Raw genomic sequence first — 23,554 nt, forward strand, 5'->3', positions numbered from 1 at the left:
TGCTGTCATTCTTATTATCATCGTGACGTAGGTTGTAACAGATTCCCACTGAGATTAATTTAATTGACTAAAAAATCAGCACCAGACAGCGTTGGGGCAGCATTCAGAGCACCAACCTTGACGGCTTTTTATGAAGAACATTTTCTCCTCAGAAAAAAAAACATAGTAATCAAGGACAACATACGTAAATTATTTCTTTTTTTTTTGTTGATTCTTGACGGAAACCTAAAGGGACACCCAGATCATTTCACTGTTTGATTTCTCCCATTGCCTAATTTCCAGAGCTGATTAGTGGTTAATTAATTCATTAATTGTCAGTGTGTCCAGGTAACAAACGGCAACGTGTGGGCGGGTCAGTGAGAGCGACGCTGTTGCCAGGCAGCCCTCGTGCCGTCCTGCTCTGTTTGCACGCTTGCTCTTGCCGATAAAGCTTCGTGTTAGCATTCTCATCCTTCTCTTCAGTTGAAGGCTAAGAAGGTGTTGCTGCTGATCAATGATGTAGCCAATAAAGGGTCTCCGCTGCATTTACACTAATTATGTGATGGTAACGAAGACGACCTCGTTACATGCTGTCTGACGCCACCTAAATTCGCACACGCTGTTGCTCATTCAACTAAGGCTCAGCATCTCTGAGGTCGCTGTAATTAAGAACATTACAGATGCTTGAATTGCACTGTTAAAATATGTATTTTTGCTAAACCTAGTGGAGGAATGATCCAGTCACCCCCCAGCTGTGTTAAATCATCTTAATTAATATATTCCATTTTTACTACTAAGTGAAACGTGTCAAAGCTGCCTGCGTTTGGAGATGTAATGCACTTGTACTCTTTCTGACAGTGTTTCAGTGGTTAGAAAATGAATACTGGAGGTGGCTGAGGGCGGAGGGAAGTTAAAGTGTGGCGGCAGTCTGCAGTCAGCTGTTGTGCTGCTGGAAGTGTCAGGGTATTAAGTTTAATGCGAGGAGAGAGGAACTCAACTGCTGTGCCACCTCATTGGGACTAGCAGCAAAGCATTCTTTTATGAAGTTATACTTAGAATACAGACACTTAATGAAACACAAAAGGCACTTTCTGTAAGGAATGGCCCTCCGATATTGCTCCTGGTCTCTCAGGGTACCTCTTGAAGTGATTGACAGTAATACCTTCGACAGATTCATTCTGAGCGCTGCCTGCTTCGTGCTGGAAATGTTCACCTTGTTTATTCAACGTGGAACCTGAGCAATTGTCCAGGGAGACGGAGAACAGCTTGTTCCCTGAGTCAGATGGCTGTGTTTTCCTCCGTTTTCTTGTTGGGTCGGCTTGTGTTTTATTTCTTGGGGATGTTGCTCTTCACGGTCTTGGTTTTCGTGGGATTCTGAGTGACGAGATGGTGGACTCTGCCAAATGCCAAGATTGATACTGACAGAATGGTTGCGTTTCTTCGCTGGTGGCAATTAAACCGAAACGGCTTTAACAGACAGCTGAAGCGAGGTGTCAGGTGAGGCGTGGATCTCAAGGTCCATGTCCAGCTCTTTGTTCTCCTGCTGTATGTATTTCACCTTTAGATTTCACTGGTACTGTATCCAAACTGCTGAAGGCCTTGTTTTGACAGCTTCATGGAAATGCTCTGTGCTTGTGAGCAGCACCCACAGAATGTTGTTACCCATAATAATCTATTGTGGCAGTTTTTTTTCTGGGGGGGTGTTGTCTGTAACCAAACTGTAATTAAACCCCCGCCTTTCTCTGTCTTAATCCACAGCTCTCTTATTTCAAGCTTATTACCTTTCTAAGCTGCTTGCTGTGGTGTAGAAGCCAATAATTAATATTCCAATTGTTATTCTGAAATTTGCCTGCCCCGTTCTCTGGGACTCACCTTGCGGGTGATTCCCCCCACTCACGTCCCGCTCTACTGGGGATGTCAACATTACTGTTTAGCTGAGACTCACCTTGACTCTTCGCCCGACTTCTGTCATCATGAAGCAGCACACTGCCTACTGCACGACCGAAGCTGCCGCCCGTCGTTATGAGAAATCGACACAGTCCTGCAACAGAATGGAAATGTCACTGCGGGTGATCCGTACTTTGTCAGCATTAACGCTGATAATGTTATGGAAAATATTTGAAAAGCTAAGAATCCGACACAATCCTGCAGCTCCTGACTGTCTTTACGATTACTGGCACAGTGAAGCACCCTTATTGGTCAGGAACAGAAAGCAGTGGGGAAACAGGCAGGCTGTTTTAACTTTGCTTTTTCCTGCCTTATTTTGGTAATCAGCTGATGGTTAAGAAGCGGTTTCCTGTAGAAAGGGGATGGGACGGGATTTTGGGTTGAAATCGGATTTTTAATAGTAAGATGTGCTTGAATATGTTATTAAATATACAATGTAACATTAAAACAACCTCTACCTGTGAATGTTTTGAAGGTGACAGAGAATTTAAAATATAGATTATAATAAAAAACAAGAAAAAGGCATAACTCTATCTGCTCTCAGAAAAGCAAAGCTGAATAACACTGATTACATGCTTTCACATTAGTTAGTCAGCGGATCAGCATGCTGTCCTGTAATAATGCCCCAAAGTGAGGGGAAAATCACATAGCCTGCTGCTCAATATGCTGTATACTTATGAGACTAAAAACAGCAGCAATACAAAGCAGCTTATATCCTGGAATATACAGTAATTTGAATTAAGGCCTTGTTTTTTAGTAATTTATAAATACATTCATAACAAATAATAATGCATTCATAAAGCATTATAAACATGGCTATAAATATTTACCAAAATTCATAACACATTATAGCCATGTGTATTATGCATTATGAATGCTATATGAAGCTTTCATCTATAATGCAGTATAGATACCTTTATAATGCATTATAATGGTCAGTATAAGCATTAAGGATGTTTTTTACCGCATTTTAAAGGTATTTATAGTGCATTATAAATGAGCGCTTCATAAGGCCGACATAATGCATAATAAACAGGGCTATAATGTTTTATGCTTTCTGATAAATATTTATAGCCATGTTTATAATGCTTTATGAATGCACTATAATTCATTATGAATGTGTTTAGAAATTACTAAAAGCATAGCCTTAAGTACAGTGTTACCAAATATACTTATTGTGCCTGTATATTAGTATATATATATATAGCCATATTTGCTACATGCTGTTAAATAAATACATATCTTTTAATATTTATACAAATGTTATGACAGAATATTGCTCATCTGATCACTATACTGAACAGTATATCAGCCTAGTCACACTGTTTTCACCATACTGACAAAATAATCGCCCTTACAGATCTCCATGCACCATACTCACACAGTGCAACATGCATCATGATGTTCTTCAGAAGTTTTAGTGGACTGGGTCAGGAATGTGTTTCCCGGTGCTGAAGGACCCACACATACCCCTTTAAGAATCTACCTGAATGGGCTACAACGAGGAGAAAGCACGCCAGCTAATGTCCAGCAACATCTGCTCACTCATTTTCTGTCCTTGGACCTGTGGTAGATGCATCCGTGCTGCAAAGCTCATCAGATCGCAGGTGTTCTTGTTAGCTTGCACCAAAAATATACATACTCTTGATTTTCTTTTCAGGAAACTTGGATGTCTTATTCATGGATGCTGGTATTTTTTTAACTTAGCTGTTTACGTGTTTTATATTTTGCGCTTATGATTCATCTGCATCTTTTTCAACCGCATCCTTTCCCGTTACATGTTCCTCTCATGTTGACTGATCTCATCGCTTTATGGTTGGATTGACTAATTAATGGGTCTGACTATATAAAAACTCACCTGTCATTTGATTTAAAAAAAAATGACCACATTGACGTGGCAGCAAGCCAAGTGCTGACTGCTTGTAAGTGTGAGCTGGAGACTAACGAAGGAATATTACAGTAAAACTACGTAATATAATTGAAGTTTGGCGGACAGGAGAGTCTGGAACCAAAGATCTTGGTTGGCATTCGGCGCCAACATCACCACATCATTCAGTATCCAAACCCGAAACGTGACATCGCAAGAGGTATGAGGCTATTTCCCTTGGGCATCGCGTCCATATGTCCCCGTGTTCTTTTCAAACTGGCGCTTGCTTGCTAAACAAGATCATTAGTCTAAGCTTTTCCTTGAGGGGGTGACACAAAGGGACACTTCTCAGGAAGACAGATTTGTTTGAAATAGGGCTTCTTATGACCCAGTGACGCACCCACCCCCCGCTATCCTCCTACCCAGACCCTTAGCAACATGAGGTGGCCGTTGTAGCTGTGCCTCTGCTTCTCTTAGTGATGAAAGGCTCTGCTCTCCTATTGTCTGCATGTACAGAGTGGTGGACAATAGCAGATGCTCACTGGCATTCAACTGTAAATTCCTTTCTGTGTGAATATCTATAGAGATAAAGAATAGGGTTCAGTACTCACAAAAGAAATAAAGATGGAGCTTCTATTGGTTGTCTGTGATACTCTCTTCCCATCCTTGTTAATTGCTCCAAATAACAGTAATTTATCTAACTCTGCATTTCCTTAAATATGCTATAATAACACTGCACAGGACAGGGACAGGATGCTAGTCCATCACAGGGCACATGCATGCACACACTTAAAATTTAGATACTCCAATTTCGCCAAACCACCTGTGTTTGGAGGAAACTTGGATATCTGGAGGGAACCCAGGCGGTACGTGGGGAATGTCTGAAGTCCTCACACACAGAGCTGAAGTCAGCATCCCAGCCCCCAGCCCTGGAGGCGTGAGGAACTCTTGCTACACACTGACCCACTGTGCCGCTCCAGGAATGCTGAAAATGAGCGAGCGGGTCGTTATTAGGTGTCGGCTCCTGGAGAGCATATAGACGACATTTCTCAAGAACGTCCTGTTTTCTGTCTGGGTCCTCAGGCTTCCCAAAGGGAGGTTTATCATTGTGTTGCTGTTTGTCCTTCTCTTTTACCTTCAGCTTTTCTGAATATTATGGTCTATTCCAGGGCACTGGATCTTTACATAAGGCAACTGCGAAAGCAGGCGGATGTTGCTCGTCCAGCAGATGTCTCCTGATGCACAGCTTGGGCCACACCCTGCTCCCAGATATCTGCGAATGTGAAAATGTCATGATCAAAAAGCCAATGAAATGCAGCACAGTTTATCAGTGATTGTGCAGCAGTGATATGACAGTAAACATGCCTTCAGATGCAAATTCCATCCATCCATCCCTCCATCTCCCATAACTGATTCTCCAGTAGAGGATGACAGTGAGGCTGGTGCCATTCCAGGAAGCACAGTGCGCATCTCACCTGACTGCATGCTTTTGGCCTTCAGGAGAATTCTGCACGACACGGCAACAACCTAGAGACTCCACACACACAGAGCAGGGGGGGATTTGGACCCCCAGCTCTGGAAACGTGAGGTGACACACAACAATTTTCACAATTCTCCTTAATCATCGAGCTGTTTTGCGGTGTCCTCTGCCTCTTGCTCTCCCAGTTGCATTGCGATTATGATGTTGTATTTGTAAGTCGCATCACAATGCAGCTGAGCTGATGGAAGAAGAACTGCAGCAGAACTCGCATTCAAAGAGCAGGTCCCTGACAGTTAAAACTGATATGGAGGCAACTGAGGTGCTGCTGTTTCTGGGGAGGGGGGCGTGTTTGTGCTGGTCACAAGTATGAGTGGGAAAATTGGTCAAAATCAAACTGATTTTCTGTGGTGATTCTGTGTAACTATGGAAACTGGGCCCTGTTTCCTGGTGCGTTTGACCCCAGGCTTTTGATTGGTGGTTGCTGATTACCTTCTTTGAGTATTTACTTCATTTCCTGTGGTTCATACTTTTGCAGATCCTCACTGCACTGCAGCTAACTTTATTGCCATGATACAGCATTAAATTAAACATTTGGAATATGAGAGTCCACCCTGCTTACAGCGCCATTCCTCTTAATACGGGGATTTACGATCAGTGGGAATTTAAGAAGCCTTTTTAACTTTTTAAGACATACTCATTAAATGTCGTCTGTTTGCATATAAGTATTGCAAAATAAATACAGTCACCAGCTGGTCCTTGAGTTTCCCTTTCCTGCCTGATATAGAAATCGAGTTCACTGCATTCCTGAATGTGTGCTTTGGGTGCTTCTCTGTCATCTCCCACTTCCACGCAATATTTTTTTCTCCTTACTTCCAGTTCCAGGGCAGAGTATATAATGGATTGGTATTGTAGTATGGGGACTCCGCGGGTGCAAAAAGCCAGGCAGCGGTGTGTGGGTGCAGGGGACCATCGTGCGGAGGGAGGGGGCGCTGGGGCTAATGTCTCTCCACGGGCCTTGCGAGATGCCAGCTGTGGTCTGATGCTGTCAGCAGGCTTCTTCTCAATCTCTATTACGATCTGTCGGCTGGGGAGGGAAAGATGTGTGTGTGTGTGTGTGGGGTGGGTTGTCAGCCTGTGAAATATAATCACAGAGACATGCTGGAGAGAGAGATGCGGGGGGCAGACCTGTTCTCTGTAATTATACACTGCCACTTTAGGGTGCAGTGAGACTTGTCACTTGTTATATAGATTTTGTGGATACAACATTTTCAGAAGTCTCATGCAACAAAAAGTAACAAAAAGTGTTTATCTGCAGAATCAGTTTAGCTAGTTGGTTTTTAACCTTGTTTGGCCCAAATAGGTCTGGAAATCCCACTTGACGGATACGTCGTTAGTTGAATGCACCCCTCTGAATCTAATTCACTGGGGGTACTAGTCCTCGAGCCTGCTCACGTCTGCACTACCAGGATACTGGAGGGGGGAGCAGGCAGCATGCTGGGAAACGTAGCGAGGCATGCTGGGAGAAGAGTGGCATCTGCAACGATACTGGGCAACCCGAGGCGGCAGTCAACAGGAAATGAGGTTAGAGCTGCACTGGGCAGCTGATGCGATGTGCCCAGGCAGCACTGGGCGTTTAGGGAGGTGGTGAGAGACCCAGTGGGCTCTGTTTCCTGCAGAAGGTCGGCAGTTCAAGCCCTGGCCTGAACAGAACAGTCACATGTCTGTGAGCCCTTGAGTAAGGTCTTTGACCCTCAGCTCCAGGGGTGCTGCATTTTGGCTGACCCTGCATTATGACCCCCTCCCCCCCCCAGGCTAGGGAGTGCAAGATGGAGTAGGCAAAGAGAAGCGTTCCAGTGTACCTGTGCTCATGCTCGTGCGAAGGGTGTATCATTTTTATCTTCATCTCTGGCCGTGCGGTAGGTTTGGCAGAGGAAAGAAAAACAAAGTGAACCCCCCACCCCCATGTGTCCCTGTTTGTAATGAGTAGCTCCCTCTGGGGAAATGCTGCTGCTTATACCAGGGTGGTGAGCACAATGCAGCCCCCTTGCTGGACCGGAAGATGCAGGGCAATGTTCGGCGGAAGGAATGTGGCTGTCGGTTGATAGATTACTTGTTCAGACAAGAGTCTGACCAATTAAAACGTAGCAAATGTGGAGTTTCTTAATGGAGCACTCACGTAATCATCTGGATGGGTGCAGGTGGACCTGCTGTATCATGACGGTAATGGATTACTAGCTGTGCACCAGTAATTATCGTTAATGAGTGCCTTGTGGGAGTCAAAAACAAACCACTGTCAGGAGAGTAACATGAGATTGTGCATTCTGTTCTGGTAGGAGTTCAAGACGGCCCACTGAGGCTCAAATATGACCCAGAAAAGATTAGGAAACATTACTGCTGCTGATTAGTAACAGGGCATGCGATTTGTCTTTTACGCTAACGCTTAGTGAATGGGGCCTTCCTATTGGACTGTTGGGGAGACCATGGGCCATTCATAACTGACACTAAGCCTCAGTCACTAATGCAATGCTTCTATTATTATTTTTTCCCCTCCGTGTTTAATGCACTACACTTCCTTATGCACATTTATGGCCATAAAGGTTTATCTTTAGGACAGTCAGCTTTTAGCGATGTGGCTAAGCTTAATAGCTAATGTTGAAGACCAAGGATATATATTTGCTTGATTGTTGTCATACAATAAGCTGGATGTTGTTAGTGATATACCATTAAAGTGCCTTTGCTTGAGGAAAGTCACATTTGTTGTATTAGCGCAGTGACTGGAGACGCTTCCGCAGCCTGCTGTGAGTTGATGACCTGTAAGCTAATGCTAATGATGCTATTCTCATCACTGTTGGTGCCTGGTGAGCTTCACTCCTCTTCCCGGCTCCCTTCTCTGCAGCTCTGTGTTTACATGCATGATGATGAGGGTGTTTCTCTCCCAGTGTCACCACTGCCGAAGCAGAGAAACAGGCCTCAGTCCAATGATGAAGCAAAGCAAGCAATTTGGGGTTAGTGAATCCAGCTAAGGGGCTAGTGAATCCAGCTAATGGGGCTAGTGAATCCAGCTAAGGGGCTAGTGAATCCAGCTAATGGGGCTAATGAATCCAGCTAATGGGGCTAGTGAATCCAGCTAATGGGGCTAGTGAATCCAGCTAAGGGGCTAGTGAATCCAGCTAATGGGGCTAGTGAATCCAGCTAAGGGGCTAGTGAATCCAGCTAATGAGGCTAGTGAATCCAGCTAAGGGGCTAGTGAATTCAGCTAATGAGGCTAGTGAATCCAGCTAAGGGGCTAGTGAATCCAGCTAATGAGGCTAGTGAATCCAGCTAAGGGGCTAGTGAATTCAGCTAATGGGGCTAGTGAATCCAGCTAAGGGGCTAGTGAATCCAGCTAATGAGGCTAGTGAATCCAGCTAAGGGGGCTAGTGAATCCAGCTAAGGGGCTAGTGAATCCAGCTAATGAGGCTAGTGAATCCAGCTAAGGGGCTAGTGAATCCAGCTAATGAGGCTAGTGAATCCAGCTAAGGGGCTAGTGAATTCAGCTAATGGGGCTAGTGAATCCAGCTAAGGGGCTAGTGAATCCAGCTAATGAGGCTAGTGAATCCAGCTAAGGGGCTAGTGAATCCAGCTAATGAGGCTAGTGAATCCAGCTAAGGGGCTAGTGAATTCAGCTAATGGGGCTAGTGAATCCAGCTAAGGGGCTAGTGAATCCAGCTAATGAGGCTAGTGAATGCTTGGCCATTTGCTTCTGCTGGAGTCTCTCATGATGTTTAACAAGGGGTGCTTAAGAGAAAACATATTTCTGAAAAAATGATTCTTATAAAATAACATGGTGAGGGGCGGCATGTTGGTGCAGTGGTTAGCGCTGTTGTCTCGCACCTCTGCGACCAGTGTTGAAGCCTTTATCATAGCTCCATGTGTGTGGAATTCACGTGTTCTCCCCATGTCATTATGAGGTTTCCTCTAGGTACTTCAGTCTCTTCCTCCTATAGTCCAAACACATGCAGAGGTTCATTGGAGTTATCAGATTGTGCCCTGTGATGGGTTGGCGCCCCATCCTGGGTTGTTTCCAGCCTTGCACCCATAGCCTCTGGGATAGGCTCCAGACCCCACACAACCCTGAATAGGACAAACAGTTACAGAAAATGGATGGTTAACAGGCAGCAGCTGTTTCTTCAATCTAGGGGAGGTGCCTGCATGAAGGTTGTGTAGAACATACCATTTGCCGGTGTTTTTGCTGGAACATTTCAGTGAACAGCATAAACTAACAAAGGCTGGCATAATTTGTCTCATTAAATCTCATTAAAGGAAATAAAATTTCCCTTTTGCTGTGGGTTTTAACGTGCTATGCATGTGTTTGCTGGAATGCTAACAGTGAGCAAAGATGGGAAACCGGTCGCATGTGAGAAGGAGGAGAGAACCATGATGATGTTCTTCTACTGCTGGATCCCACTGTTGTAATTACCATAACTGTCCCTGTTCCCACTGGCACTATATTTAACAAGAGCAGCTATAACACAGTAATGCATTGTGTGGCAAAGCAGCTTAGAGATCTATGTCTGGAAGGTCATGGGTTCAAATCCCACAACGAGCAGAGTAATCATTTCACTGTTGGGGCCGCTACCAAGGGCCCTTAACCCCAGCTGCACACAGGATGCTGGCTGGCTCTGCTCTCTGATCCTCACTTCAATGTCTCTTTGGGCAAAAGCATTTACTAAACAAATAAATGCATACATAACAATAACAGCTGCTACAGTGAGAAGGGGAGCAGTGATAAAAACAAAATTCTTCCTACGTGTGGATGATGTTCCCTTTATTCCAGGGCAGAACTGATTCCTTTAGGAGTTGGGACACTATTAAGTGTTGTGTGCATTTGTGTGTGTGTCTGTGTGAGTGTGTGTGTATAGTTATATATAAGATAATGTTATTGTTGTGAGGCAGAAATTAATGTTGATGAGAGCAGCCTGCTGTATTAAGGCAGCCTGAGCAGATCCTTCACCCAGTGTTACCAGACAAGCTAGATACAAACAGACTCCCATGATTGTTTCTTGCTGTTTCTCCTTTCTTCAAAGAAAATCACTCCCAACTGGGAGCCTTGCGACGCGCAGCTCTGTCCCTGCTGTGGAGAAAGTGAGACATACCTCAATGCACTGCTGTCCTGGCTTGTCTTTTTCCATTTCCACACACTGCAATATTCTTTGACAAGCACCTCTGATGCTACTCGCATGGTTATACTAGACAAGTGCATTAATTTTAGCACATTCAGACCCCATTTCATGTCTTTTTATATTCTTCATAGGGTGGTACTGTATAAATTTACGACATTACGGTGTAACCAGATTCCTTTCCAGTTTGTTTACTTCGTTATGATTATACGACATGTTCCATCCAACGCTGTCGCCCTTTTAAAATCCGAATAGAACAGGATGATAAAAAATTGAAGAGCATACTGCAAACAGCCACAATAAACTGCAGCTCACGAACTGAGCCGATGTACTGTAATATATATCTGCGGTGATTTCGGGATTTGACCCTTAGGGGGGCTCAGCTCCCAGTAGGCTCACCACTTTCAATCTAAAGAAAAATGGGATGCGGGTATGGCGGGGGGCGGTGGAGGGGGTACGAAATGCGTATGAAAATACGGGATGATTCGCTATTTATTTTGGATTTAATTCAAACTTAGAAAAATAACTTTTCAGGGGGTCTAGGGGAAAAACAGGGTTTCTGAAGCTCCTGAATAAGGCCTCCAATTGCCTCTGATTATTAGTTTGATGCTTATGATACAAGATGTTCTTCAAGTCAATTAACTGTCTTTCACAAAAGCTGCTTTTGGTCATGATGAGAGCAATGAATCTCCTATAATTGTATAGAGGAAATTACTAGAACAGCGCATACCAGCTTCGAATCCTTGAATTCCTCATTCAGTGCATGAAGTTCTCATTTCAATATGAAATACGTAGTTTCCATTAAGCCCGTCGAACAATAACCCAATGGAGGCCAATGGAATTGATAATTAAAGTAAATAGCAAGCATTTAAGCATGTTGCAATGGTAAGGTCATTACTTCATTACTTTCACCATATTGTTAAAGATGCCTATGTGTAGAACACAGCTCAGCTTGCAGGAAACTAAAAGGTTTATTTGTTCGTTGCACAGGACATTGCTGATGTTTCATTTATTAAATGTGCATTAGGTATTATGGTATCCGCCCAGGGCGTTTCTTCTGCCTGAAGCGTTCCGTCATAGCCCGGCTATAATCTGGATCACGAGAAGTGCTCTTAGACCGAAAAGTTCTAAAGCAGCTCCATCTGACAGATGTATCCTTCAGCAATTTGGAGAAGTTGTCTCCTTGCATACTCTTCATTCCTTCCTCCCAGTCTCTTGAAAATGTACCTTTAAGCAAGCTGTAGGCTACAGGTCGAGAAAAGAAAACTTACTACTGGCTAAGTAATCACTTGGGGTCTACATTAGTCCTGAAAGCAATTCCAGTCAGCACAGATTAGCTTATCTATATGAATGAGTGCTGTTGGAGTGATAGCAGTAATAAATAGCTCCAAAATCCCATTTCTGTGATGCTCAGTCATGGCGGGATCATGGCGTCATAAATAGGTTTGCTGGTAACATTTTACTAGGGGCATAAATAACGTTGTAGCACATGATTACTTAATGCGTTAATAAACCAGTAAATAGGTGTTTACTGATCCCATATTTCTTCATTAGGGATCAGTCATGATGGTTTATATATTTCATGCAGTAACTATATTAGTTCATGATTTGTTTGTGAGCAGTAACTGAGTAACTAAGTAATTTGTGCCTCCTCAAATAAAGTATCATGGGTTTGATATTAGAAAGTTCCAACCATGAATAACTCGCTTTGGCTGCCCTGGAGTCATGGAGCTGGTGTTCAGCACTTATTTCCCGCTTCTCCATGGATCTTAGCTCTTCCAGTAACGTGTCAGAGAAACTGACGGCGGCTTCCTTTAAGATGCCCTGTTTCCACAGGCCTCCATAGCTTTGCTTTATACGTAATGCTAACGACGCAGCATTCGCCTTCATGTCATAGTAGCTTTTTTACGTCTTCAGCTGAGGATCATTATAAAAACTGATTGGAAATATTTGTTGGAGCCCGGTCATGAATTTTGGGTTTCTATGGAGAAATGACATTGGGGAATGGTGCTGCGTAAAGGTAAACTCATGAAAACGATTGAATTAGTGAAACCCCTCATTTCCCATTGCAACTAAAGTTATTTCGCTATTTTTGAAGGCCTGTGTTTGCTATAGCACATTTGTAGTTGCATATTTGCCTGTCTGTGAGTAAATGATGATGCTTCATTGTTATTAATATGCCTTAACTATGTACAGGTGGATTAACCCACCTTTGTTTGAAGAAAGTTGCATTTGTCATATCAGCATATGGACTGATGGATTGGAGATGTTGAGTTGATGACCTGTAAGCTAATGCTAATGATGCCGTGCTCATTTTTAGTGAAGATCCTGGCTGAATCGCAATATGCATACTTGAGCGTGCCTGAGTTCTCACATACCCGTTTGACGTTAGATACTCCATTGTGGAAGACTGGTTCCAATACTCTGGAACAGAAGTACAGAGGAATGGAAAAATCCCTGGATGTCGCTCTTGCCTCGCCTCAGATATCAAGAATACATCGGTTGCATTCTTGCCAAATTAGACCAATCCCATGATTCATTGCGCCCTAAGTTCGCTCTTGGGAGGCAAGTTAGCAGGACTGGTCTTGCCAAACCACAAGTACGATCTTTGCGTTCTTGGATTCAGAAACGCTTACTGACCCTGGTGGAGCTTGGTGACCTTCACTCCTTAAACTCCATGTATTCTCTGCTGATCTGAGTTAACAGTCACAATAATGAATATGTGTCCACTGTGGTTTGACAGCTGGCTAAGCGGAGACAGACAAGACAGCCATGGTTTTATCTTTGTCAATCACTTTGTCTTCAGGCATGAGGCAGATGCTTATCAGTGAGGCTCTGAGGAAAATGAAGATTTTAGAATTAAATTTATATGCTGCAGTTCTAATCGGTGCTTTTTACCCCTTTGTCTTTGTAGCTATGCATCAGGTCCTGGACACCCTGAGTGACAGTACCAGCTCCACTACTGCCAATGACCTGGACCTCATCTTTCTCAAAGGCATCATGGAGAGCCCAGTGGTAAGTCTACAGTACTACCTGTCCAACCATACCATTACATGGAGGTGTAGGCTCTGAAACTGAATGGAGCAATTAACTTCATTTCACTGAATATGTTATCGTCCACCCTGCTGTGTGTTGGTGACTGCCCAGGGTTAGTTCTTGCCTGCGCCCACTGTTCCCGGGATAGGCTCAGGTCCCCCCCCCGCGACCCCAGCTGGGATTAAACGGTTTCAGTAAATGGATGGAAGTTATCGTCCATAGAACATCATCATGCTTTCATAACTGGCCCCAACTGAAATTATTGAGATCGTTTAGCTTGGCACCCATTTAGCATTCAATACCTAGTTTGATCAGTAGCCCTACTGTTGACTGGAGGTAGGAGACAAGCCCCAGAAATCACAGATCCAGGCACATTTCCAAAGTCGATATCCTTTTGGTTGCTGAATCAATTGACCCTAAGTACTGTCATGGCTGATTCACTGAACACAGGTTACAGCGATCAGTACATTGTAATGTGGCCAGGAACACTCGTATACTATATGAAAGTGATACCCTTGAAGGTAGACAAGCATAAAGCCCATCTTTGGACTTAAACAGAGCACCTTTACAGAACAGTAAGATGGGTGCTTTGAAGAATTTGGAGAAACGATGTTCTGCTGAATGTGAAATGCCCCGTCTGCCATGACGTATAGATCTGAGATACAGGACCTGTTTCATTACCAAGAATGTTTCCTAATCTTTGGTATATATCCATCCATCCATTTTCCAAACCGCTTATCCTACTGGGTCACGGGGAGTCCGGAGTCTATCCCGGAAGCAATGGGCACGAGGCAGGGAACAACCCAGAATGGGGGGCCAGCCCATCGCAGGGCACACTCACACCAGTCACTCACACATGCACACCTATGGGCAATTTAGCAACTCCAATTAGGCTCAGCACGTTTTTGGACTGTGGGGGGAAACCGGAGTACTCGGGGGGAAACCCCACGGCGACATGGGGAGAACATGCAAACTCCACACACATGTGACCCAGGTGGAGACTTGAACCCGGGTCCCAGAGGTGTGAGGGAACAGTGCTAACCACTGCACCACCATGCCGACCCTCTTTGGTGTATATTTTAGGATATTAATCAAAATTACTTAAAAGATGGAAGGCACTTTTAACGCCATAAGCGTCGCTACTTGAACTTTCATTGCTAAATTCAAGAGGTTTGAAGCAATAAGGATTGAATTGAAAAAAATTGTACTGAAAAAAATGCATAATCATTCAAAAAAAGAAAAACCTATTATCGGTGATTTATATGTATATACCAATTCATTGATTATTCTCTACGAGAAACAGAATTTGTTCATACTTTTGGCTAAAATAGCCCAGCACCAGTTAATAGTCAGGTAATAACATAAATATAATTAATGTATAGTCTTGGATGTCCCACTACATAAATAACTTTTTCACTTCTTTAATAGTGCTGTTGACTTATTTGCTGATTACACTGCAGTATCTTTATGCATATTGAGATGTAAATGCTGCACAGTATTGCAGTTGTGCTGAAAGGCAGATTAGTGTGAAACACAAACCAAGGTTTAAATTACAGTTCACCTTATTATGGGAATAGTTTGTTTTTCATGTGTGGCAGTGTACAGAGTGTTCCTGTCTGCATCATTGCGTAATGTGAGCAGAGGTGGGGTTAACTGGGGCTAGATCGAGTGGCCATTATTGGCAGGAGATGGAAACACTAACTGCATTTCCTGTGGCAAAGCAAAATTGATTAACATTCCCTTGTAGTGAAAATGTTGGATAATGAATTTTGTAAAGTTAGAGCTCCTGTGTATTTTAAGAAAAGGCTGGATGGGAAAAAGCTTGGGTAAGAGGGTGTTTATTTTCCGAGTCACGATTCAGTGGATCTTCTTTAGTTTCTGATGAATGTCCTTATTCGAAACCCTTGGGAGTCTGTGTCGGTGGAGCTCCAGACCCTGTATCTATGTGGTCTCCCTGCTTCTGAATGACCAGTAATATTTGTGAAGGAAGGGCATCTATTATCTGTGTCTTTCCGAGGCAGACTGACTGGAGTGTGTCTTCTCAGTTGCGATAAAATGGGTGAAGAGAAGTTTAGAGATGAAGCCACTCAGCTGTTACTGCGTCAAGGGGATCAGAGACGTGGATCTCCTGGACTTTCCGTTAATATTAATGCAGCGTGAGGAGTTACAGTTAGTGTGTGATCAGCATGTGAAATGAAAGTTTGAATTCAGTGTAATAGAGCACAACAATTCATCAGACGGTTTTTACTAATGGGTTTTAAACTTTGGCAACCAAACCTAACATTTTAAATTGTCCTAGGCTTCTGAATTTGTTTTTTTAAAGATCTAGTACTTTTATATAAATTAAAATTTGCCCCTTTCTCTAAAATGACATTAATGACCTTTTTGGAAACCATACATGGTTCAGCAGCACAAAACAACAGTGTTCCTGATAAGCCTTCTACCTCATAACATCTAATATGATCTGACTATTCCAGTTAGCTTTGGGGCCAATATTGGAATGTGAATAAGCCAATAGAATAATATTGTAATGTGAATGAGCCAATAGAATAATATCGGAATGTGAATGAGCCAATAGAATAAAACTGGAATGTGAATGAGCCAATTAAATAATACCGGAATGTGAATTCTATTCACCTGCACGTGCTAAACACTGTCACATGTACTGCAACAATCTCTTCATCTATCACATATGTTACATCAAGTCAGGGTTTTCAGGTGTTTATTAGCTCTTGTAAAACCCCTCATCCACCCAACCTATAGATGTTGTATTGGAGATAATTTGCTGAATTTTGAGAAAATGAAGTAGAGACTTGTCAGCACTGAAGTGTTATAAAACATTTCTGTGTTATGTGAAGGTTTTGGAATCTTGGTCTTTGTTGTTAGAATTGTCTGATCCTCTCCCCTCAGTATCTTATTACTGCAGCACAGGCCTGTACTGGTGTATAATTAACTGTATTACTGTAATGACTGGCTTCATATCCCCTTTTTTCCATTGACCACATTTTTGTTATTCTGACCTTGTCACATTTGAAGCTGAAAATTAAAATGGTAGGAAATACCTAAATTAAAATTATAACAAAACACACCAGACTCCATTTTCTAGGAAGCCATTATATAAATTGGTTTTTGTGCTGTTAAGCTAAATAGCTTTTTATGTAATTATTTTCATAATTTGACTTGATATTAATAAAGAAAAATGTATTTTAATTTGTCTTCCCTTTGTATAATAATAGAGTAGTACTTAATAACTTTATTATGTAGAATATTTAATAATGCAGTTTCTCCTGACAATTTTTTATCTAAATTGTTGCTATTATTTGAGGTATACAAAAAAGAAATCAAATGAGGATAAAGAAATAGATTTTATTTTAGTTGCACAATTGTTTTGAAAATTCAGTACTGACATGGTCTGCTGCCTGTGACTGTTACTTTCGACTCTCTATAGTCCAGGGCTACAGTATGCAAATCACGGTCCTCAAGGGCCGAGCCCTGCTGGTTTTCCAGCCTGATGTGAAACCTCTGGTCAATTAGAATCAGTAAGTATTAAACTAACTACCTGGGAAGACTGTAAACGCGGCCTGGATTTGGAATGGAGGGCCAGATTTGAAGAGTCCTGGTATAGTCCATAAATTCATACGCTTAATCACTTCTCAGTAATTAAGTGCTTTATTGGGACTATTGCCAGCTTACAATGGTCCCCAATGTCTGGTTTGAGAGTCACTGGTTAATGCACTTCATTATCTCACCAACGGTTTTGAGCTTTAAAGAGGTAGTTTTTAATGTGAAAGAGGTCATTTTTAATGTGAAGTCAGTAGCTAAAGGCTTGTTTGTCTGATGTGACACTGGTAACCTTCTGGCTGATGATAGCAGCAGTTGCGATGAGCAGTGTACTATCAGGCCTGTGCCATTCACTTATTATCTTTCCATCTTCAAATCACCTTTTATGACCATTAATCCCCTGAGTACTGATCCCCAATTATCAGCCAGTATAAACTGCTCTAATGGCAAATGCCATGCAGTGCAGTGTCAGTGTCTGGCTTTCTGGGAGCACATCTGCTCAGCTTGGCAGCTTGAGCCAATAAGGTGGCCACATGGCACCAATCACATTGTGGGAAATAGCATCATGGCCGTTCAAGAGGCTGCTCCAGACCAGGTTGTCATCTTTTCTTCTCCTGCAGCACACTGGGTCTGGAATGAGTGGTGGTGATCGATGGTCTTTATCGCACTTTAGTTAGCCAGTGGCTCGCTGTCTGGAAACTATGTCTGCTCTGGTCGCCACTGCCTCCTGGCTTCTCCCTCTAAGCTCTCGTCCATCATCTCCTGCACCTCCATCTTCCTCCACAATCTATGTTTTTTAGCTCCTTTTAAGCTACATCAATGATGGGAGGACGTGTGGCCCAATATGTATTTTTGGGAACACTTTACTTAAAGCGGTCATCATGATGCATTATAGATACCTTCATAATGTATGATAATGCGGTCATAAAGTATTATAAACACAGCTATAACTATTTATAAAAAGGCATGAATTACAGCCATGTGTATTATGCGTACGTAATAGTCAGTATAAGCCATTACAATGCGTTTATGAAGGTACTGTATCTATAGTGGGTTTTAGATGAGAGCTTCATAGCGCAATCATAATGCATAATAATCATGACAATAATGTCTTATGCCTTTTCATAAATAGTTATAGCCATGTTCATAATGCTTTATGAATATTTATTCCTACATGAGTTCTTTAAATAAAGTGTTACTGCATGTGTTTATATATCAAAATGTGTTTAGACCTCTGATGTTCTGGAATAGTTTTACCTCCAAATACAATGTTCCCCAGATGCCTTCATGCGTCTTAGATGCAGCATGGATACTCTCTGAAGGTGTTACTGAAGGTGTTGCTGTTACTAATCTTACTGAGGTTACTATTCTGGTAATGCTGGAATACCTAAAACACGATGGGTTTGTGATTGATTGGTGTTTCTGAATACGACTGGCTGTGTGTCATTCCCACCCAGCTGATAGGCCCTGCTTACATATCGAAGTTCTGCCCTGGATGGTGCCTGAGTTGTCAGATGGAAAAAAATGTCTTAGCCAGGATGGAGCAGACTAATTATATACGTCTGCGATAGTGTCTGTCTTGTATCTTTCTGCTCTTTGTGTGGAAGGCGCCTGGTGTTTGTTAGGGGGGGAAAATTGAGTCAGTGAGACCAAAAATAGCTCTGAAGAGGAATTAATGCATGTTACTCGGCCCTGACGCAGCTGCTTTCTGAAGGCTGAGCTGTGACATTATGAACAGTTTGGCAAATCAACGTCCGTCCAAGTATGAGCGCTGGCCTTAAAGGGGAGAATCGATCCAGCAGTCGAAGAACCAGGAATGAAACAGCAGCTTTGGGAATGAGCAGCGAAAAAGGCGCCTAAGAGGAGGACAAAGGAAAATCAATAGTTAAACAGCGACGGCAGAACTGCTCCTCTTTCTCTCTGTTAGAGCAGAACTGGACTGATTTGATGTTTTGACTGGGGTTTCATTGTGAGGAAAGCTGCATTTTTAATGTGTGACATGGGGAGAAAGGGTAGTTGGGCCTGTGGCATGAGGGGTTAGTGCCTCAGGTGCTGCCGCAGTGCAACATCCAGGCTGAACGTTTCATGGGCTTCAGGTTCCGTTTCAACTCACTCTACTAGGAGAGACGCCTATCAGGCAGATCCTGCTTTTCTCACCATTCTGTGTGTGTGTGTGTTTGGGGGGCTTACATGGATGAGACATTTTCTCCCCCTATGATCCTGATAGGCCCATGAGAAAATGGAGGAGACTAAGTTGGAAGCGGTGAGAGACAACAATGTGGAGCTGGTGCAGGAGATCCTGAGGGACCTGACCCCGCTGACTCACCGCAGCAAGGCCGCCGACGAACTGGCCCGCATCCTGAAGGAGCCCCACTTCCAGGTGAGGCCTGGTGGCCCCAGGGGCTCCTCTGCCAGCGCCGGACGCACTCTGCTGCATCCACATGCGCACGCTAACACTAACACGTTCCCGTCCGTCGTCTGGCTCGGCCGCTTACCTTTCCTGCTGCTCTGATGATGCTTTTTGGCCCAAACAGCTCTTTTTATTAGTTTGTGCTGCCGGATATCATGCTGGAAAGACTCAGTCAAAGGTGTGTTACCTTGCTGAAGGGCACAGCCGCAGGGTGCCTGCTGGTGCTTCCGGTGGAAATACTTCAGGTTCCCGGGCCTTTCTCCCCAACATCATACTGCCTGATTCCCAGCCCCTTTGCAGCAACAAATGCTTTTGCTTATTTATGCATGATTTCTGGTCTCTGTTAAATATAACTGCTGATTTGAACTGGGTTTTTAAAAAGTTATATTAAAGTTATACTCCAGGGAATTCCTGGAAATTCTGGGGCCCCTGACAAAATGTCACGTTATGTATCACTGCCCGTGTTAAGTGCTGCTCCCCCGAATCTGCCAGCGTGTCATATGGATGTGCTGCAGAGACACATGGTTGCTACATTTTCTTCAGATTTAGCAGTTTTGTCTAATTTTCCTCCCCTTTCCTTTCTGCTATTCATTGCTTAAACCGGTCAACACATCATGAAAGGTCTTCATTTGTTACTTATCCCTAACAGGCCTTTAAGGGGAATACGGTCCAAAGACCGCTGAAGCACTATAACAGATAGAGAAAATCATTCTCCTGTTGTGTTACTTTGGGCAGTTTGCATGAAAATGCATGCGAGATCCGCTCCCCTTTGCGCATCAGACGCAGCTTGCTAACTGACAGTGCTGGCTGAGGGCACGGGGCACGGGTTGTGCCACGGGCCCTGGAACATGTGGCTGAGCTTGCTGCTTCTCCCCCAGTCCCTCCTGGAGACGCATGACTCGGTGGCCTCAAAAAGCTACGACACCCCACCCCCCAGCCCCTGCGCCTTCATGGATGCCGCCCTGAACAATCAGCCCGTCCCCCCCGACGCCGTCAGGATGGTGGGCATCCGCAAAGTGGCTGGGGAACACCTGGTGAGTGCCATATGCTCTACGTCGTGACATACTGGTGATGGGAAAGGCTGCTAGTCTTTTACCAGCGTAGCCTCATATTTATTATTGCGTCAGAACTATTTATGTGCATGCCAGCCATTTACCCAGCTGTGTTTATGCTTATTGGGTAAAAAGAGGAGAATGGTGGCGGTAACCATGAGCTAGACAGACGACCCAGAGCTCGCACCATATAAATACCTCCTTTCTGTGTTCAGTTGTGCAGCATTACCTCCTATCCTGTGGTCTCTGCCTGGCAGCAGAGGGCACACAGCAGGGGAAAGCCCTGGATGGCATGCCTGCTCAGCACAAGGCCCACATACACATAAACAGCCACACTGTGGGTAATTGTAGAGTCTAACCGCAAACCAGAGTCTCTAGAGTAAACCCACGCAACGCCAGGAGAACTTCCAAGCTCCGCACTGAACAGATCCAGCGGCAGGCTTTCAACCCATGATGCGGGAGATGTGGGACTGCAGCGTTACCTGCGGCCCACCCACCCTGTTTGCAGCCTTAAACAGCAAAAGTCCTGCATGTCTCTATTTGCATCAGGTTATTTTGGTTCTGCGATTGATTATTGCTGTTCTTATTCTAGCCCCACGGGGAGCAGGACGCGGAGATGTCTATGTGTTTTCAGGCGCCGAGGGAGATGACAAAATGCCGGTGTCATGGAAAGTGTAGGGGCCTGAATTTGAGGGTAGACGTGATGCGGACAGACATCGTAGCGTTTAGCTCCTCACCGAAGCCAGAAGCAGAGCAGAACCGCGGCAGGTAGATGGGTCCGGCGCTGTCACAGCCGATCACCGCGGCTGCACACGGGGAAGTCAGCGGCACAGCCAGCAAACTGCCCTCAAGGCAAATGTCCACATAGGTCATTTTCTGCGTCATCCGTGCATTTCCTCTATATTCGTTTAGCCAGATTGTACTTCCCACTCAGACCAGTCTGCACAATAAAAACTAGTAATAATTTCTTCTGTTTTCTAAAAAGTTACCGATATCTAGTTGGATGACTAGAAGAACACCGCTTCAGTTCCCAAACTTCTCCTCAGGGGCACCTCAGCCGTTCCATGGTTTTGTTAAATTTCACCAACAGGTGAATTAAATAATTAAATATATTGGTTTAAAAAGGCAGTGACAGATTGACTAGCTGTATGAGGTGTGCTAGTGGCCAAGTCAAAAAATACATGGCTGCACTGGACGGCCGCTGCAAATACTAGGATGATTTTAGCAGATGTTCTTAAATGGCGAAGCTGACACACTTTGACAGGCATCATATCATAGTTTTACACCAACATGAGGATAATCTAAACATCATTTTCTTTGCCTGCCTAAGACTTTTGCACAGTACTGTAGATTACATTGTTGGGGTCCAAATGACCCCACAATGTGATTAAAAACCTGTTATTTTGATGTTGTGGGGACCACTTTTTTTTATCCCCACGAGAGGAAATTAAATTTTATAAAAATCTGTGACTGCAACCAAAAAACGAAAACTTTGTATTTGGGTTGGTTACTTATGGTTAAGGTTAGGGCTGGGTACTGGTTAAGGTCATCATTGTTGGGATTGGGTTTTTGCCCATAGAAATGAATGGACGGTCCCCACACAGTAGATGTGTGTGTGTGTGTGTGTGTGTGTGTGTGTGTGTGTGTGTGTGTGTGTGAGTGTGTTTTCATTCCAGCCTATTCTACTGGCCCAGTTACCTTCGTATTACCTGTTCTATAAATACCTATTTACCCCTGTCCAAGAAATTAATACAGGACAAAAAGAGCTGAAATATTTTCATGTAAATTATAAAGAGATGAATCATCATAATCACAGAGCGGATATTAGTGTAATTAGACGTGTTCCTTGCCATGTGATATCTGATAGTTTTTCTTATCAGGGTGGTGTGTTGCTTAGCGGGTTGCATAATCAGAAGGTCACCCATTCAGATCCCTCGGCTGGCAGGGTGATGTCACTGTCGGCCTTTTCAGCAAGGTCCTTGACCCTCAGTCGCTCCAGGGGCTCTGGATGCTTATCGACCCTGCACTGTGACCCCTCCCCCAAGGTTGAACTCAGCTGTATATGTGTCCATGTGTCAGGGAGAGGAAGATGGGGGAGGCAGAAAGAGAATGTCCCCCCGGCTTGTAATTAATGTATATGCGGGGTCAGCGTCCTGCGACGTAGCCAGCTGGTGCCGTGTGTGACGTATTTGGAGCCAGGCCTGACCAGGCAGTCCTTCTCTGCGGCAGGGTGTGACCTTCCGGGTGGAGAGCGGCGAGCTGGTCATCGCCAGGATCCTTCATGGGGGCATGATTGACCAGCAAGGCCTGCTGCATGTGGGCGACATCATCAAGGAGGTGAACGGCAAGGAGGTGGGCAACGACCCCAAAGTGCTCCAGGAGATGCTGAAGGAGGCCAGCGGCAGCGTAGTGCTCAAGATCCTGCCCAGCTACCAGGAGCCACACACCCCGCGCCAGGTGAGCCCACACCTCCCCCCTCAACCCCTGCCTGGTGCTTGTTACCCGCTGCTTAGTTAAAACAAGATGCCTTTGTGCCAGAAAACACCCTTTATTCCCAACAAAACATGCCTTCAAACAGCACAGCGTGACCAAACCGTTTTATATGTTAGATCTGTGCCATGACGTTGCTGTCGGCTAGTGGCAGTTTTACTGAGAGAAAAATGTTCTGAGGGCAGTAGGAAAAATGATTGGTTCAGAGAGGTATCCAATCAGATTGTAAAGGAGGTGGGTCCGAACAACTACAAGGAGCGGGACTAAGACATTTCATTGATTGGTCCTGCCTTCTGTACTTGCTTCGACCTCCTTTACAATCTGATTGGTTATATCTCTGATTCAATCATTTTTCTTTCTTCTCTCAGAACATCTTTGTGTAAGTAAAACTCTGATGAGCGTGATTGTGTCTGCACATTACCGGCGATTTATGCCTTTAACTCAAACAGTAGAGTCCTAAATGTATTAGTGGAGTTCAGTATTGACAAAAATAGTCAAATACAGTCATTTAACAGTGACTCATATTTTTTCTGACTTGTATAGCTCTCTGAGGTACTTCAAGCTCTGATTGCG

The 23,554-nt window shown here is 44.0% G+C and overlaps 1 protein-coding gene across 3 annotated transcripts in view; it reads left to right on the plus strand.

Annotated features, from left to right (window-relative positions):
• Nucleotides 1-23,554, plus strand: part of mpp2b (MAGUK p55 scaffold protein 2b) — a 60,618-nt gene that overhangs the window by 23,231 nt on the left and 13,833 nt on the right. For all 3 annotated transcript variants that reach the window (XM_049015264.1, XM_049015266.1, XM_049015265.1), the window contains exons 3-6: nucleotides 13,347-13,447; nucleotides 19,257-19,409; nucleotides 20,318-20,473; nucleotides 22,721-22,948. In XM_049015264.1, coding sequence (XP_048871221.1) covers nucleotides 13,347-13,447; nucleotides 19,257-19,409; nucleotides 20,318-20,473; nucleotides 22,721-22,948 — 638 coding nt within the window. The remainder of the gene's footprint in view (nucleotides 1-13,346; nucleotides 13,448-19,256; nucleotides 19,410-20,317; nucleotides 20,474-22,720; nucleotides 22,949-23,554) is intronic.

The sequence above is a fragment of the Brienomyrus brachyistius genome, chromosome 5, assembly GCF_023856365.1.
Source record: "Brienomyrus brachyistius isolate T26 chromosome 5, BBRACH_0.4, whole genome shotgun sequence".
Classification (NCBI taxonomy): domain Eukaryota; kingdom Metazoa; phylum Chordata; class Actinopteri; order Osteoglossiformes; family Mormyridae; genus Brienomyrus; species Brienomyrus brachyistius.